This window comes from Scyliorhinus torazame, chromosome 17 (genome assembly GCF_047496885.1).
Source record: "Scyliorhinus torazame isolate Kashiwa2021f chromosome 17, sScyTor2.1, whole genome shotgun sequence".
Lineage (NCBI taxonomy): Eukaryota > Metazoa > Chordata > Chondrichthyes > Carcharhiniformes > Scyliorhinidae > Scyliorhinus > Scyliorhinus torazame.
This window is the reverse complement of record NC_092723.1, coordinates 151,731,100-151,749,578: the sequence shown is the minus strand read 5'-3', so window position 1 is coordinate 151,749,578 and position 18,479 is coordinate 151,731,100. Positions and strand designations below refer to the sequence as shown.

General features: G+C 44.2%; 1 protein-coding gene across 1 annotated transcript in view; it reads right to left on the bottom strand.

The window, feature by feature from the left end:
• Positions 1 to 18,479, bottom strand: part of LOC140393478 (coiled-coil domain-containing protein 154-like) — a 108,303-nt gene that overhangs the window by 43,621 nt on the left and 46,203 nt on the right. The window contains exons 10-12 of the mRNA XM_072479803.1: positions 14,435 to 14,558; positions 4,421 to 4,500; positions 326 to 434 (exon numbers count right to left, since the gene is read on the bottom strand). Coding sequence (XP_072335904.1) covers positions 326 to 434; positions 4,421 to 4,500; positions 14,435 to 14,558 — 313 coding nt within the window. The remainder of the gene's footprint in view (positions 1 to 325; positions 435 to 4,420; positions 4,501 to 14,434; positions 14,559 to 18,479) is intronic.

Genomic DNA, 18,479 nt, shown 5'->3' with positions numbered 1-18,479 from the left:
AATGGTTTGAAGGGATATGGAGAACGGGCAGGACAGTGGAGTTGAGGCCAGGATGGGATCATCCATGATCACATTGAAGGTGTTTGGCTCGGAAGACTAAATTGCCGACTCCTAGATCATGTGTTCTAGGGAGGAGATGCTCTGGCTGATTATGCAATCCAGCTCTTGGTCTGTAGCATTGGAGGTAACTGATGAGGAACATATCAGCCATGATAGAATGGCAGAGCAGACTCGATGGGCCGAATGGCCTAATTCTGCTCCTATATCTTACGAACGTATGAACTTATGGTTAAGCAAAGTACATATAATTAGATGTTGAACTTACAACCATCAAATTTTCTTTGATCTTTGCAATTTCTCCTGGTGTTTCCTCTATAACTCGATAGATATCAGCCAACAATGTTCCCATGGTCCGGCTCAATGACTCAACATCCCTAAGTATACAGGTCTGCATTAACATTTTTTATTCCATTTATGCATTAGAGTTACTGGATTCATCTGTCCAGTAAAGCATTTTATACTGTCCAATAAAGTGCACAAAATTATCAAAGTTAATAAGCGTTACCTTAAAAATCCTTAACAATCTATGAGCAAAAGATAAATAGTAAGATAGCAGTCATCTAAATAAAAATGTGGTTTTCACATTGTTCATAAGATACAAAATATTTGCATATGATTTAATTTTCATTGACCTGTACTACTATAAGAAAAGTGAAATCAAAATTTTGAAGTCTTCATGCGTGGAGAATAAAAACCTGAATGTCACGATGTAAGCTAAAATGTGGCTTAGACAAAGAAGACAAAGATTGAAACAGACAATTAGCAAAATGTCGGGAAGTAATCACGCTAAACTCCTTATATAAACAGTATTGACATCTGCTTCAAGATAACTGTGGCTGAGTTGATCAAGGAGAAGTTTGACCTTTCCTTTATTTACAAGAAATCTGTCACTGAGAACCTACTACAAATACTTTTATCTCAATTCTGCCCTGCCCAATGAACTTTTAGAGTGTTAAATAGATTCTGAACATATAATTCCACAAACTTTATTTTTCCAAAATTGGCAGGAAAACATGACTACTTTAATACTTTTGCATCATTCTACATGATATTGCTACAATTAACCCAATATAAATAATGCAAAAAGAATCTCATGAAAACACAAAAGAAACAACAAGAATGTGTGTTAAGCATTATTAAGTAGGTGCACAGACTTTACTCAGCAAAATAACTCGCCCACTTTCAGCAAAATTAATATACTGCAAAAATTTGAAGGATTAGTGAAAGTATTCTTCAGCATTTATATTAATAATGAATTCAGATAACAAACACTTGGAGGGAATTTAATATCTCTTGAAGGAAGCAAACAAAAAAAAAGCAAAAGTTAAGGCCCATAATCTTTCATTTAATTAACGTAACTATGAATTGAATTTAGATTAAATTAAGATTATGTCAGTAAAAGTATTTTGCCAAAACAGGAATAAAAACTTTAATAAGACAGACTTCATTTTTGCTTTTGTAGCCAATTTAGAGATAGTGCTGAAGATAAAAAGGTGGGAAGTATTTAAGCATAAGAGTGTTGGGATCATGATCATAGAATCATAGAATTTATAGTGCAGAAGGAGGCCATTCGGCCCATCGGGTCTGCACCGGCCCTTACAAAGAGCACCCTACTGAAGCCCAAGTGTCTACCCTATCCCTGTAACCCAATAACCCCTACTTAACATTTTTTAGGCACCAAGGGCAATTTAGCATGGACAATCCACCTAATCCGCACATCTTTGGATTGTGGGAGGAAACCGGAGCACCCGGAGGAAACCCACGCAGACACAGGGAGAAAGTGAAGACTTCGCACAGACAGTGACCCAACCGGGAATCAAACCTGGGACCCTGGAGCTGTGAAGCAATTGTGCTAACCACTATGCTACCGTGCTGCCCATTATCCTCCACACTTCCAAAAACATGATGTGATGAATGTGGCAATTTCTTATATATATTGTATTATTTATATCTGGTGCAGTAGTGGCTAAAAAGCCTGGGTTATTGTGTATGTATGCATCTGCTGCAGTGATAGGTTTTTTTAAATCCTGGTTTAAAAGACAGGCGGACACCGTGGCTACAGAAGGATTAATTATGGCATTGCAAAACCGAGCATCCATATTTCAACCATGCTCATGTGTAAAAGGACAAGCCTAATGGATATTTTTAATGATTCCTGGACTTGAGAAAATTACATTCGCCTTGATGGGATCATTGCAGGGGTTTGCTCAGAGGTGGCAGCCGTTCATCGACTTCTTTGAGAAAAATTAAGCTGTCAGTAGGGGGGGGGGGGAGAGAGGGTGAAAAGGGGAGGCATGGGAGAGGCGAGTGAGGACAGGAGAACCAATGGAGGGGTGGCTGGGGAAGGTGGCACTGTTTGTGTAAGCCATGTTGGCTGGGATTTCTTGGTTATATTGTTGTGTTTTTGTTTTTGTTGACATTTTGATGTTGAAAATTGTTAAAATTATAAATGCCTCAATAAAATATTTTCTAAGAAAAAGAAATGGACCGTCGGTCTCCAAATTACGAACAGGATATGGAGGCACTGGGGAAGGTGCAAGAATGATTCACTAGGAGATACCAGAGCTGAAAGGTTATACCTAGCACGAAAGACTGAATTGGAAACAATGGGCGGGATTCTCCGCAATCGGCGCGATGTCTGCCGACCAGCGCCAAAAATGGCGCGAATCAGTCCGGCATCACGCCGTCCCAAAGGTGCGGAATTCTCCGCATCTTGAGGGGCCGAACCCTCACCTTGAGGGGATAGGCCCGCGCCGGACTGATTTCTGCCCCGCCGGCTGGTGGGAAAGGCCTTTGGTGCCCCGCCAGCTGGCGCAAAACTGACTTTGCCGTGCGGCGCATGCGCGGGAGCGTCAGCGGCCGCTCACGGCATCCCCGCGCATGCGCAGTGGAGGGGGTCTCTTCCACCTCCGCCATAGTGAAGAACATGGCGAAGGCGGAAGGAAAAGAGTGCCCCCACGGCACAGGCCCGCCCGCGGATCGGTGGGCCCCGATCACGGGCCAGGCCACTGTGGGGGCACCCCCCGGGGCCAGATCGCCCCGCGCCCCCCCCAGGACCCCGGAGCCCACCCGCGCCGCCTTGTCCCATTGTTCGAAAGGTGGTTCAATCCACGCCGGCTGGCGTGGGTTGACAGCGGCGGGACTTCGGCCCATCGCGGACCGGAGAATCGCCGGGGGTGGGCCCGCTGACCGGCGCGGCACGATTCCCGCCCCCGCCGAATCTCCGGTGGCGGAGAATTCAGGACAGGGCGGGGGCGGGATTCACGCCGGCCACCGGCAATTCTCCGACCCGGTGGGGGTCGGAGAATCGCGCCCAATATTCGGGATAGCAAAATAGATGTCAGGTTTTAAAGGGTTTGATAATGTAGGCTTAAAAATTATGTTTCTACTTCCGATGAGACAAGAATTGGGAACTATAAATACAAGATAGATATTAATAAATCCAGTAGGAAGTTCGGGAGGATCTTCTTTACTCAGAGTGGTTAGAATCTGGAACTTAGAATCAATTCAGGTTACTAGCTCAGATGCATTTAAGGTGAAACTAGATAAATACATGAGGAAGGGTAAGACACGTTTGTCGTGTTGGGTGTTCTGATGTACAAACGATCCAACACGGCTGGAGATGGTGTAACTCAATTTTATTAACTAATCAACTGTAACAGCACACTGCTAACTTGGGTACGTGCATTACCAGCTAATCTGTGGACCCTGTCCTATCACTATCTGGGTGAGGCACTCAGCACATGGTGAATGTCTGAGGGGCAGGCTCTGAGCTCGGTGCTCTGAGCTGGCTGCTGCTGGAATGAGCGGGAACTGTAGTGTCCCGTTTTTATAGTGCGTGTGCTCTCACTGGTGATTGGCTGCGATGTTGTGTGTGTGTTGGTTGGTCCTACTGCATGTCCATCAGTGTGTGTGTGATTGCACCATGATATGCTGATCTAAATATCATGACAATGTTGATGAGGTTAGATGAAGAGTAAGAGGGAGGGATGTAAATACCAACATGATCTGGTTGTCTGCTTCTGCGAGGTATCTCCAAGCTAATCATTCTTGTACCTTCTCGGTGCCTCCCTATCCTTTTCATAATTTGGAGACCAACTGTCCACAATATTCCGAGAGCAATCTCTAAATACAATGTACTATGTAACTGATGAACTATGAAAATTGATAGTGGTGGCTGTTGACAACCTAACATTTCAACCTTGAAACCTTGTGAATTGAAGTTAGAGTTTGACATTTGTTCTTTCTCTCTAGATTCAGATTAATGTCTCAACGTGGAAGTTTATAGCATTTATTTAACTATGTAGATTTTAAAAAATCCTTTTTTAAAAGATTACCAAAACAGATCTAGTCTGATTACCTGTCTTGAAAATCTTCCTTAGTCTTCGCATTTGGTTCGGCTTTTGACTCAGCATATTTTGATTGCAGTGCTTCAGGCTCCTGTGCAAAAGTTAAGAATTAATCCTCACTGAACAAGGCATATTTTAATTTCCTTCTATGTCTCTTGCAAATCTTGTAATTTTCTAACTTTAAAGAGAACAAATATTCGTGGATACCTTTTTCATTCAACTTTTTCACTTTAACATTTTATTCCTCCTCTTTAGCCATTTATCTGGATGACAACCAAATAATTTATTCCTATATCAATTACAGTCTGCAACAGGCATTTCCCTATTTCCAGAAGGAATGGAGGGAGTTTCACAGGGAAGAGATTGAAATGCAATAGTACACATGAACGCTCAATGGATAACCATTTCACCAGGAGAACCACTTCACCAGACTCTTGCATTTCATTTTGATCTTTAAAATTCAAAAGTGTTTCTCCTACCCAATATGAGTGGGGACTAGGAGGAAGAAGCTTTACATAAAGAATTTCACCCAGTGAGTATCAGATCATCGAAAACCCAATTCTTCCTCATCAATTCCATTCTTAAACAGAAATTAATACAGCTTTTTTTTGTAGAAAAGGAATTATTTGCCACAGAACACCTTTTGCCATGACTTAAGGACTGGTTTTGCACAGGGCTAAATCGCTGGCTTTGAAAGCAGACCAAGGCAGACCAGCAGCGCGGTTCAATTCCCGTACCAGCCTCCCCGAACAGGCGACTTGGGGCTTTTCATAGTAACTTCATTTGAAGCCTACTTGTGACAATAAGCAATTTTCATTTCATTTCTATTCCTTACATATGCTACTTTAAGAAAAAAATCTAATCATTAGGTTATGTTGAGGTACTTTGGACTTTTACAAGTCCATTAGTTTGGTAATCAGAATTCAAATTCAACAATCTCTATATAAAGCGGGGTGATTTGTGATTACATTTTTAAAGGGATGGACAAGTTACCTGCGCCTTCAGAAACTGACCAGCTGTAGACTGCCAGATAAAGAGTGGGGAGCCAGTTATGGCAGTCCTAGAGGATCAGACTGCTTCCATAACAGGGTTAGCAGGGAAATGACTTGGTAAGAGGGTACTCAAGCTTTGAATGGGGTTGACATCTGAATGGCAACATGATGAACAATGTCAGGGTTGCCAAGGACAACTGGGCAGCCACTTTGCCAGAAGGAAGGCTTTAGCTGATAATTAGGGCATGACTGTCTGGTTTTGGTCCCAGTGGCAAAAGCCTCTGCGGGAAGGGCAGAACCCAATGCATTAGGAGGTCACACGAGAGGAAAGAAGAGGAAGGCAAGAAAGCAACAGAAATCAAACCCACAACACAGGATCAGCTACAGAAGATCAAAGTACCTGGAGATAACTAAAAACCAGTGATGTAGGAGACTGAAAAATCTGCAGGCAGATGGCCAAAGACATCTGCAGCCTCGTCACAGCACTGGTCATCATGTGATCATCAAAGTAATTGTGGCCTTGAGCACCTTTGCTTCTGGCTTCTTCCAAAGATTAGCTGGAGACCTCAGCGCCATCTCAAAAACTGTTGCACATCACTGTATTTCGGTGGTTACTGATGCCCTCATTTTCATAATTGGGCAGCAAACACTTTAACGACAGATGTGACCTTGTAGGATTGGAGGGCACTGAATTTCACCTCCATTGCCTAATTTCCCCAGATGCAGGGCATTGCCGATTGCACCCATGTGGTCACCAAAGACACCAAACAACTGCCCAGTGAGATCCATCAGCAGGGTTTCCACTTTTTCAATGTCTGATGGTCTTCCACAACAAGAGATTCTTCCATGTATGCAATCAGTTTCTTGAAGCTGCCATGGCTCTTTCCTCCTCTGCCAATTCAAGTTATCTCAGATTCACTCCAACCCCCAAAATGGATGGATAGATCCAAAGGACAAAGTAAATCCCTTGAAGAGATAGCTACTGACCCTCTTATGGGTGCGCCAGGCAGAGGCACAGAGGTAATGAAACCAATGCCACCTGTTCAACAGGACGACCATTAAGCGGGCCATTAGGCATCTAAAGATTGGATTGCAGTGCCAGTTTGATGGTATCCTCCAATACTCTCCTGCAAGCATCTTAGTCATTGTGATGGCCTGCTGTGCTTTCCATAACATGGCTCTCCAGAGTGGTGTGAACCTGCAGGATGGGTGAACCCTTGAAGGAGATAGCTCATCAGGTGGGGAAAGCACAAATAAAAGCAGAAGGTAATAGAGGAAGAATAATTGGAGGTAGAGCGATAATGTTGAACAGAGTGCTGCCCATGCTGCAAAATGCTCCATTTCCCATCCTCCAGAAAGACCCCCCTTCTGTCCCTCAAGGCCTCCAGCATTAGATCCAGGCTGACAGAGATGAAGCAAGAGTCTAGCCTCCTACAGCTGTCACGCTGCACTTCTCTCTGGTCCCATGGAGGACGTTGGCACCAACCGTAGATCTCTCCCTCTGGACAAACAGCAATCTCAGTGATGGATGCCATGGAATGGCTAAACGAGACTCACATGATTCAATTTCTGGCCTCACCGTCTCTAAGCAAATAGGAAACCTATATCCATATCAATTAAGAGCTCACCCCCAATGAAATCCAAACTTTTATCAGTTTCCCATCAGAGGCAGGTTTCTGACAACGTTAGAAATTGTGCTTCTAATTCTCAGGTCCATATTGTTTATGCGAATTACAAACTGTAGTCCAACCACAGCATTTAGAACACCACTTCCATATTTTACTAGTTCAGGTAGATACCCTTAACCCCTACTTGAGCTTTCCTGTTTTAGTGTCAGCTTGTAACCCATTCTGCTACTTGTTTTCTGATTCCACATACTCTGATTGTAGTCATGAGCCAACTAAGTGGCACCTTACCAAAGGCTATTTGAAAATCCATATATATTACATTCACTATATTACTCTTCTTTACCCCTTCTGTTTTTCCTTCAAAGATTTCAATAAGTTTGGTGAAGCATGATCTCTTTTGAAATCAGTACTGACTATTCTTCATTAAAAAAAAGCATATTGGATCTAAAAAGATTTTTTTTTCTTCTTTTTTTGAAATTTAGAGTTCCCAATTCTTTTTTTTCCAATTAAGGGGCAATTTAGGGTGGCCAATTCACCTACCCTGCACATCTTTAGGTTGTGGGGTGAGACCCATGCAGACAAAGCGAGAATGTGCAAACTACTCACCGACAGTGAACCGGAGCCGGGATCAGACTCAGGTCCACAGCGCCATGAGGCAGCAGGGCTAACCATGCACCACTGTGCCACAGTATTAAGTAATTTTCAATAAAAATTCTATTATTTTTCATACCACTGATGTTAAATCAATTAGATGACTTTATCTCTTCTTTTAATCTTTTCTCCTCATGTAATTGTCCACTCTGTTAGTCTCTCTGGTAAATAATGAGGCAAAGTAATTGTTCAAAGATGTGCAGGTTAGGTGAATTGGCCATGTTAAATTGCCCATTAGCTTATGTATGGTTTTGACTTTGTGGGGGAGTGAACCTAGGTAGGGTGTTCTTTCAGAGGGCCGGTGCAGACTCGATGGGCCGAATGTCACTGTAGGGTTCTTTGATTCTCTGAATATTTCTGCCATTTCACAGTCATTACCTACAGGTTTATCTTGTACATTCCTTGATGGCTCTACCCTATTCTGATTTTCCTTTTTGTTATTTAAGTGTCTGTAGAACACTTTGAAGGTTTTCTGCCACAGTGGGTAGCAACCCCATCTCTGGGCCAGAAGCTCCGTATCAGTTCCCACTTCAAGGCGCGATGGCCATGCAAGGTGTGTTCACTATACGACAAAAAGATTGATTTTCAGCCTCTAAATCCTTAAAAAAGGCATAGCAAACGGGGGAGAGCTTCCTGGTCAGCAATACTGCAGAAGGCAATGACAATGCAGTATGTTGCCAAGTATAATCAGGGACCAATCCAGTGAACGTCTATGGTTGCAAATGCTCTCTTCGGGCATGGTATCTGAAGGAGGAGCCAGAAGATCACTTAGTTGTTTCTTTTGATATTCCTCGATAAGCTAATGTTGCTCTTCTTTGCCTTTCTAATTGTTTTTCTAACTTCTTTCCCAACCTCTTAATTTTCCCATTTGACATTTTCTCCTTCATAGAGTGGGATTATTCGTCCACGCCTGCCCGGCGACATGATATTGCCGTCCGAGGTCAATGGGCCTTTACAAGGTCCCCTTCCCGTCCATGGTGATTTTGTGCCGGGCGCGGCTTAAGAATCCAGCCCATGGTCTTTTTACTTAGCATCAGCCCTTTGCTTTAGTTTTCAATTTATTTTCTCTAGTTCCATTCCAGGTTGAGAGGGTTGTTAAGAAGGCGTACGGTGTGTTAGCTTTTATTGGTAGAGGGATTGAGTTTCGGAGCCATGAGGTCATGTTGCAGCTGTACAAAACTCTGGTGCGGCCGCATTTGGAGTATTGCGTGCAATTCTGGTCGCCGCATTATAGGAAGGATGTGGAAGCATTGGAAAGGGTGCAGAGGAGATTTACCAGAATGTTGCCTGGTATGGAGGGAAGATCTTATGAGGGAAGGCTGAGGGACTTGAGGCTGTTTTCGTTAGAGAGAAGGTTAAGAGGTGATTTAATTGAGGCATACAAGATGATCAGAGGATTAGATAGGGTGGACAGTGAGAGCCTTTTTCCTCGGATGGTAATGTCTAGCACAAGGGGACATAACTTTAAACTGAGGGGAGATAGATATAGGACAGATGTCAGAGGTAGGTTCTTTACTCAGAGAGTAGTAAGGGCGTGGAATGCCCTGCGTGCAACAGTAGTGGACTCGCCAACACTTAGGGTGTTCAAATGGTCATTGGATAGACATATGGACGATAAGGGAATAGTGTAGATGGGCTTTAGAGTGGTTTCACCGGTCGGCGCAACATCGAGGGCCTGCGCTGTAATGTTCTATGTTCTATGTTCATTCTCTTCCTCTCAAAATCTCCCCCACCCCCCACCCAATCTGTTGGTGTGGCCTTTGCCTTAAGTATAATACGCCCTTGGAAAGGAAAGATTTGCAGGGCCCTGGGGAAAGAGCAGAGTAGCGGCACTAATTGAATAGCTCTTTCAAAGAACTGACAAAGGTACAATTGGTCCAGTAAACTCTGACCATGCTAATGGTAGCATCTAAGTATTCCCTCACAATCAAGGCAGGGATTAAGGACAACAATTACAGTTTAAACACACAAATTTAATTATGAGTGTCATGCTTAAATATTTTCAAACTGAAGTGGTCTGGAGCTTCTTCGTTGGAGTGTCAAAAGCAACAGCAAAGAAAAAAAAGAACAAACTTGCACTTATATAGCACCTATCACAACGTCAGGAGGTCCCTAAGAGTATTAAATAATTTTGAAGTTGTACCATTCACGGAAGATACGGCAGCTATATAGCTTTAAAAAGCTGCTTCCCAGTACAAAAAGGACATTGTGCAACTCCCTCATAAGGGTCGAACAAGGGACCCAACTAAAACACAAAATGGACGATTTACAGGAATGCGAGAGTCTAGTTTTAGTAACTCTTCAGGAAGCAAAAGATGAAAAAGGCAAGTGTTTTTAAATGTAGAGAAAGCAGCAGCCAATTGGGGTAGCACGGTGGCACAATGGTTAGCAATGCTGCCTCACAGTTCCAGTAACCCGGGTTCAATCCGTCCTTGGGTGACTGTCTATGTGGAGTTTGCATGTCCTCCCCATGTCTGCGTGGGTTTCCTCCGGGTGCTCAGGTTTCTTCCCACATTCCAAAGATGTGCAGGTTAGGTGTAATGGCCATGCTAAAGTGTCCCTTAGTGTCCAAAAAGTTAGGTGGGGATACTGGGTCACGGGGCTGGTGTGAAAGTGTAGGCTTAAGTAGGGTGCTCCTTCCAAGGGCCGTGCAGACTTGACGGGCCGAATGGCTTCCTTCTGCATTGTAACAAAAATTCTATGAAATTTGTACACAGGTCCCACTGAAATCCCTGGAGTGAATCGTAACCCCATCACCATAGAGGCTGATATGTTTTCACTGAGTCATGTCTGTACAGCAGGGATGTGCCAGCTTTCAGTTTTAACGAGCCATTTATTCACATGGAACCCCATGGGAGAAAAGCTGTCTGGTTCCATAAAGTGTTGGGGGGGTAGGAGATCAACTTTGTCAGATTACAGGTGGTGAAAGTGAAACTCTACTCCTGTGTGTGTTTTAAAAATATATATACACTACCCAAATGAAAGACATGCTTTGTTAATTTCTGTAAACAGTGCTAGTTATGCATTAGTGATATCTGCCTATAGTTGCAAAATTACTATATCAATATTGGCACGTTGCATCATGAGGGACATAAATGGCAGCAATACGGTTAACATGTGACCATAAATCAAAGTTTTGTTTTATGATTATTGTAGTTGCCGAGTGAGGCTCCATCAAAACATTGATTCATATATTTTCCTTTACTTTCGTTCCCCCTTAATTAGAACAATTTAATTTTATCCACATCTTTTGTAAATTTTTAAAAATATTTTTATTGAGGCATTTATAAATATATACATAAAACACAATCCAAAACCAAGAAAAAAAGAACAAACAGGAAATCACATAGCCAATAAATAACACCCCGCCATCTCACACTCCCTGCCGTTCCCATCCACCCACCTAGCTTCCCCAGTTTTTAACCCCTATAACCGCCCCCCACCCCCCCCCCCCCGCCCCCCCCCCCTCCCCCCGCCCCACCCACGGCTGGCATCTTAACTATCCTTGAAGAAGTCAACAAACGGCTTCCAGCTCTGGACAAACCCCTCCACAGACCCTCTCAAGGCAAACATAATCTTTTCCAGATTCAGGAATTCCACGAGGTCACTTATCCACACCTCCGGTTTTGGTGGCCCTGAGTCCCTCCATTCCACCAAGATCCATCTCCGGGCTATCAGCGAGGCAAAGGTTAAGACGGTGACCTGTCTCCCCACTGGACTCCCGGGTCTTCCGACACTCTGAAAGTCGGCACTTCTGGATTCGGGACCTCAGACATAATGTCAGCAAACCCCCGCCAGAATCCCTCCAGTTCCGGACAAACCCAGAACATGTGGGCCTGGTTCGCGAGCCTCCACGTGCACCGCCCACACCTATCCTCCACTCTCTCAAAGAACCTGCTCATTCTGGCCACCGCCATATGCGCCCTATGGACTACTTTAAATTGAATGTGGCCAAGCCTAGCTCACGAAGAGGATGCGTTCACTCGCCTCACAGTCTCCTCCCATAATCCACATCCCCATCTCCACCCTCCCCCCCAAAAAAACTCTTCCTCCCACTTCCATTTAACTTCCCCTGTTGGGGAACCATCCCAGTCCATCAATTTCTTATAAATCTTCGACACCCTAACCCTCACCAACCTATTTTCGACACCACCTTGTCCTGCAGCCATGGGCGTGGTCGATCGGGAAAGGACAACATCTTCTTCCTAACATAATCCCGTACTTGCAAGTACCGGAACCCTTTCCCCTTGGGCAGCTCATACTCCTCTTCCAGTTGCTTTAAGCTTGGAAAGCTGCCCCCCACAAATTAGGTCCCGAAACCGTTCAATCCCCACCACCCCCAGAACCCCACATCCAGACCCCCCCCCAGGAGCAAACCTGTGGTTCCCACAAATCGGTGCCCAAACCGAGGCACCCTCCAACCCCAGGTGCTGCCGCCACTGTCCCTCCACCCTTAGGCCACCACTACCAGCGGGCTCATGGAATACCTGGCCAGCAAGAACGGCAGAGATGCCGTCAACAGTGCCTCTAGGCTACTGCCCTTACAAGAAGCTGCCTCTGTGCACTCGCACATCGACCCCTCCCCCAATACCCACTTCCTAACCATGGCTATATTTGCTGTCCAGTAGTAGTCCTTTAAATTTGGCAGGGCCAGCACACCCCACCCCTCTCCCCCACTCCAACATCCCCGCTCCAGCAGCACCTTCCTTACCCGGGAGTGACATCGCCACCCAAACAAACCCTGAAATCAGGGCATTAACATTCTGAGAAAAAGGCCTTTGGGATAAAAATCGGGAGGTTCTGAAAAACGAATAGGAACCTCGGGAGCACCGTCAGTTTCACGGTTTGTACCTGCCCCGCAAGTGACAATGGGAGCACATCCCACCTCTTAAAATCCCCCCTTCATCTGCTCAACCAGCTGTGCCAGGTTCAGTTTGTGCAAATGTTCCCATCCCCACACCACCTGAATACCCAAGTATCTAAAGTTCATCTACACCACTTTAAACATCAGATTCCCAGCCTCCCCACCTGTCCCCTGGCTTGAATCGGGAAAACCTCACTCTTCCCCATGTTTAATTTATACCTGGAAAATCAGCCAAATTCCTCCAAAATGTTCATAATCCCCTTAATGCCACCCAATGGGTCTGAAATGTAAAGTAGCAAGTCGTCTGCATATAACAAAACTCTATGCTCCAACCCAATCCTGCACTATCGCTTTCGAACTCCTCGATGCTCTAAGTGCCATTGCCAGTGACTCTATCATCAGGTCAAATAGTAATGGGGAGAGTGGGCAATCCTGCCTTGCCCTACGATGTGATCCAAAATACCCCGAACTCACCCGCTTTGTCCTTACACTTGCTACTGGTGCCTAATCCACAAGCACCTGCCCAAACCCAAACCATCCCAGAACTTCCCAAATATTCCCATTCTACCCAATCAAAGGCTTTCTCCGCATCCATAACTACCGCCATCTCTGCCTCCTGTCCCACCGGGGACATCATTATCACATTCAATAAGCGCCTGACTTTCGCCAATAAATCCCAACTGATCCTCCCCTATCAGCCCCGGCACACAGTCTTTGATCAGCGAGGCCAAGATCTTTGCGAGCAGTTTGCCGTGCACATTCAGCAGCGAGATCGAGTAATAAGACTCACAGTGCTCCGGGTCCTTATCCTTCGTCAGAATAAAGTGGATCGAGGCCTGCGATAGCATAGGGAGAAGCCTCCCTTCTCTCTCGCCTCATCATTTGTGCTTTCCAGCACGGGCCCCAGGTCCCCTGATAACTTCTTAGAAAATTCCAACGGGAACCCATCTGGACCTAGGGCCTTCCCTGCCTGCATCGTTCCCATACCCTCCAGCACCTCCACCAGTCCACTGGGTGTCCCCAACCCCTGTACCAAATCCTCCTCCACTTTGGGGAATTCCAGCCCATTCAAAAAGCATCGCATTCCCCCCCCCCCCCCCCCCCCCCCCCCACAACCACCACACCGGAGGCTCCGATTCATATAGGCCACCTATAAAATTCCTCAAATTCCCCATTCACCTCCACCGGGTCGAGGACCACCCTTCCCCTCCCATTCTTCAACTTTCCGATCTCCCTCGCCACATCGTGCTTCCTAACTTGGTGAGCCAACATCCTGCTTGCCTTTTCCCCATGTTCAAACACTGCCCCCTTGGCCCTCCGCAGCTGCCCCACTGCCTTCCCCTTGGACACCAACTCACACTCCATCTGGAGATTCTGCCGATCCTTCAATAACCCAGCCTCCGGGGCCTCTAAATATCTCCTCTCTACCTGCAGAATCCTCTTCACCAGCCTTGCTATCTCTGCCCGCTTCATCCTGTCCCTGTATGCCCAAATCGATATCAGCTCCCCCTGACCACTGCCTTAAGCGCCTCCCGTAGCGTGGCAGCCTATACCTCCCTCGTGTCATTCATCTCCACATATCCCGAATGGCAGCCCTCATCTGCTTGCAGACCTCCTCGTCTGCTAACAATCTCACGTCTAATCTCCAGTGCAGGTGCAGGTGATCAGCACCCCCAACCCCTCCCCGATCCACTTGCAAGTCCACCTGGTGCGGCACGTGGTCAGAAACCACAGCCGCGGAGTACCCCAAGTCAACCAACAGAGTCTTATCCACCACAAAGTAATCGATCAGTGAATTTTTAGCCAAAATTAAAGTAAGAGAGTTCGAAATGTTTCCCTAATGGGTTCATAGTAGAATAACTGCAAGCAGGTATGTTCAAAAACCTTTACCTTTTTTATCTTATTAAGGTCTTCTTGCAAGATGGCTACTGCTTTCTGAAGAGTTACTAAGGCAAGGCTCAAACGTTCATGTAAATCATCAATTTTCTTTCCCAGTTGGGTTCCTTGTTTCATTCTGTTGTGGGAAAGTTGCATTAAGTCCATTTTGCATTCAGAAGCAGCTATTAAAGCAATACAGTCACTATATCTTCAGCAGAATGGTTAATTTCTCATTTGAAGATCACCAGTAACATAAATATGGCAGACTGAAACTTACAGAATTATGCATTCCCAAATACTAATTACACAGACGATTAATTGAATAGCTGCATTTTCTGTCAATAGCATGCAGGCACGGTTGTACTGTTATACTCGGGTGACGTCATTGTGAGCTACAGGGTTCCTGACTTTACGGATTGGACCTACAATCAATGTCTCCACTCATGAGTGCAAAATAATGACAACAAACTCACTGGGATACACAATGACATCAGGGCAATAAATCAGTTTCTCCCAGCTCAGAATTAAGGTTGCAGACTAATAGATGCTACATAAACACAGGCAATGAATCGGGAAAGCTTTAAGTGAATAATTCCCAGTTGCTACTTCTCAGAGGATGCCACTGTTAACAATCTGCTTCATGGTTAAATACATCAAGTCCATACACTGTTCAAGTAACAAGGTATTAAAGGGTCATCAGCATTGCAGTGTTACATTTCTATCTAAAGCTTTCTGGCAGAGTTCGGCACAGCAAAGTCAAGTCATTGGCATTCTGCATATGTGCAGGTGCACATCAATGGCCATCCTCTATTTGCAGGAAACAGTGTAATTGAATAGCTGCTGAAAAAAGTAATGGTTTTCCCAACCATTTCTAATCAAAAGAAATTTCAGACTTTCTTATTTGGCTTTTAATCATGTAATCAATTGTGTCAAAACTAATAATAGCAAAAATGGCTACATAAATTGGTGGACGAACAAGATGGATCCTTGACCTGAAAAGTTAGCTGTGTTTTTCGCTACAGGTGCTGCCTGACCTTCTGAGTGCTTTCATCTTCTTTCATTTTTATTACATTTTGTTATGGGCCAGGGTTTTAAAATTCCGAAGTATATTGTGGGCTTCAGCTGACCTATAACCTTTTGTTGAATTTGGCTAGGATGAGCACAAGAGCCTACCCTTCAGGTGTTATTCAACAGCCTTCGTAGACACTTTCATCAAAGTAAGAAGTCTTACAATACCAGGTTAAAGTCCAACAGGTTTGTTTTGAATTCACCTGAGGAAGGAGCAGTGCTCCGAAAGCTAGTGATTCGAAACAAACCTGTTGGACTTTAACCTGGTGTTGTAAGACTTCTTACTGTGCTCACCCTAGACCAACGCCGGCATCTCCACATCATGATTTTAATCAAAATAAGCTTTATTCTAAGAACTTAGATACAATTTATATATAACCAAACAGCAAGAACTTTATCAATTACAAACATACAGATACCCCACAGCTACAGTAATATATGTATAACACTTAATGAATTCCCCCTTAACTGTTCCAATTCAAACACAAAATTCCATAAACTAAAACCCCTTTTCAAGGGCATAGCCCAGCACTTATCATTCTCATTTGAATAAGACTGGCTTTTCCTGAGATTCTGACCCCGTCTCACCAGCAGGTTTAAACCCTTCCAGAAAGCAAACTATATCTTAAAAGCCACCACCAAGGTGATTTTTACTGGAACAGATATTTAAAATGAAACTAGAGAGACACAGGCCAGTTCTCTGTCTGAGTCCACAGCAGTCAAATCGGAAAACGAAACCAAAGCAGCTCACAACCACAGCTCAGCTCCACCCACAAAAATTACATCATTGAAGCCATATCATTGAAGCCATGTGATAAGACAAAACCCCCTTTTTAAAGGAACACTCCCATGACAGGATGAATAAGAGTTCTTGAGAACAAAAATAACCCACAGCCCATAGAACCCATACTTGCCACTGACTGGACATCCTTGTTCTATTTGGCAAAAGTCAACTTCATCTTTCTGGAACGCTGTACCTTTTAAAGCAATGTGTTAGGGAATAGATATAGTTTAAGTAGTTTATATTTGTATTTGCATGTGTTAGGAATAAGGTATAGTTTTAAGTTTAATTTGTGTTTCTGAATTTGTGGGTTAAGAAAGGGGAAGAACATCAGTTTGCGTATAACTTTAAAAATGCCTGCATTTTACAACTTTAAAACAAACACAGGGTATGAAACAATATACTGCTGCCTAGCAACCAGAGGTCCACAGAGAGAGCAAAGGTAGTTTTTGAGTTCAGCTGTAACAAGGTGACCTAGAAGAAAAACACCAATCCACAGAAACTGTTGAAAATGGCAGCAACATAAAGGGAGAGTGCAGAGAGCGGGGCCCCAAATGAAAGAACCGAATAAAGATCCTAAAACCAAGGAATGAGACAGAAGAATGTTCCCCTCTTTCATCACCCAATCCCCTTCTCCATCCCCCAGACCCACTGTTTTCTCCCCTCCTTCAAGACACGAAAGCATGAGGGAGAAATGATCTGGATGCATAGCACAATAATCCTACTGCATAATAACCTTTCCCTTTGGAGGCAGTATGGAGACAGGAAAAGAAAAGGCTGCAGATTGCAAAACTGAATTGAATGCAGGGGGTGAGATCCTGTACTCTTCCATCTTTATTCCCCCTAGGTCCTCCAACCCAAGACAGATCACCCGTAACTACAATGAAACAGTTTCCAGGATAGACAAGAGCAGCATAGAGCCCTGTAAAACCTTGTACCAGAAATCAGAATTCAGTAATAGAAGTGAGAAAAACATGCCAAGAGTTAACCAGCAAACCACACGGATAAACCAGCAACTAGCTTGAAAGCAGTGGATTATCTCTTTAAAATTCTTGCTGTCTGAAATGGCTACACACAGCTTGGAGCGTACATGCCAGCCATTCTATTGCATGCTTTATTGCCAGCTTAACACCCCAAAATTGATTGTGGCACCACAGGTTTCTCAGGCCAAATTTCTGACACTTTTACATTATCACTCTTTTCCAGCAATGGTACTAACAGATCCTGCAATATATTGAATTTAATTATCTTGTTTGAGACTTTCATGTGGCTACATCGCTTTTTAAAATCATGAAGCCCATGTACCATCTCGTTTGTGTGAAATCTAATTGCATGTATCCTGGTTCACCTCTATCACAGTATCAAACCTTTGTGATTTAACTAAACTCTGAAGCCCTTCCCACCAAAGTTTTTGCTTCAACAACAAATTAGCTTTCAGTAATTGGAATGTTCACAAAAATAAATTTCAATCAAAATCAACCCATGAAAACCAAAGCACAAGCAAAATATTAGATATCTGCATGCAAAAACTGCCTTTTAAAGCTTTAATCATCATTGTGTTACATGTTCAAATGAAATTCAAGGCCTTGGAGAGGATGCAGAGGTTACTAGAGTTGTACCAGGAATGGGGGGTTGCAGATATCTGGAGCAATAAATGTACTTGGGATAGCTCCCCTTCGAGAAAAATTGGTTAAACGACAGGTTAATAGAGGTATTCAAAAGTAAAAGGTGTTTTAATAGAGTAGACAGAAAGAATTGGTTTCCACTGTCAGAAGGGTTAATAACCAGGAGGACACAGATTTAAAATAATTGGAAAAAGCCAGGGGCTGGGGCTGGGAGAAGAAATCTTTTACTCAGTGAGCTGTTACAAGTAGGAATGCGCTGCCTGAAAGAGTAGCGAAGCAGGTTAAATCATAACCTTCAAAGGGAATTTGAGATATAGGCTTACTGCCTTGCTCCAATATGCAGATTTGCCAAAAGATGATCCCGCCCATTATAGGTGAGATTCACCTTGCAATGTCTCGTGCGATTATGTTGAATCTCGCGAGGCATTGTGAGCCTGGTCGATCACGGAAGCAGGTCTCCCGGCTTTGAACGGCCATTCTGCGCTGTGGCGAGCTGCTTTGCCGGTGCAGCGTGGCCAGAGGGTCGCACCCATGCTTAAAAAAGTGAACATTTACAGGGCTATTAGGGGATGTGGGATTAATT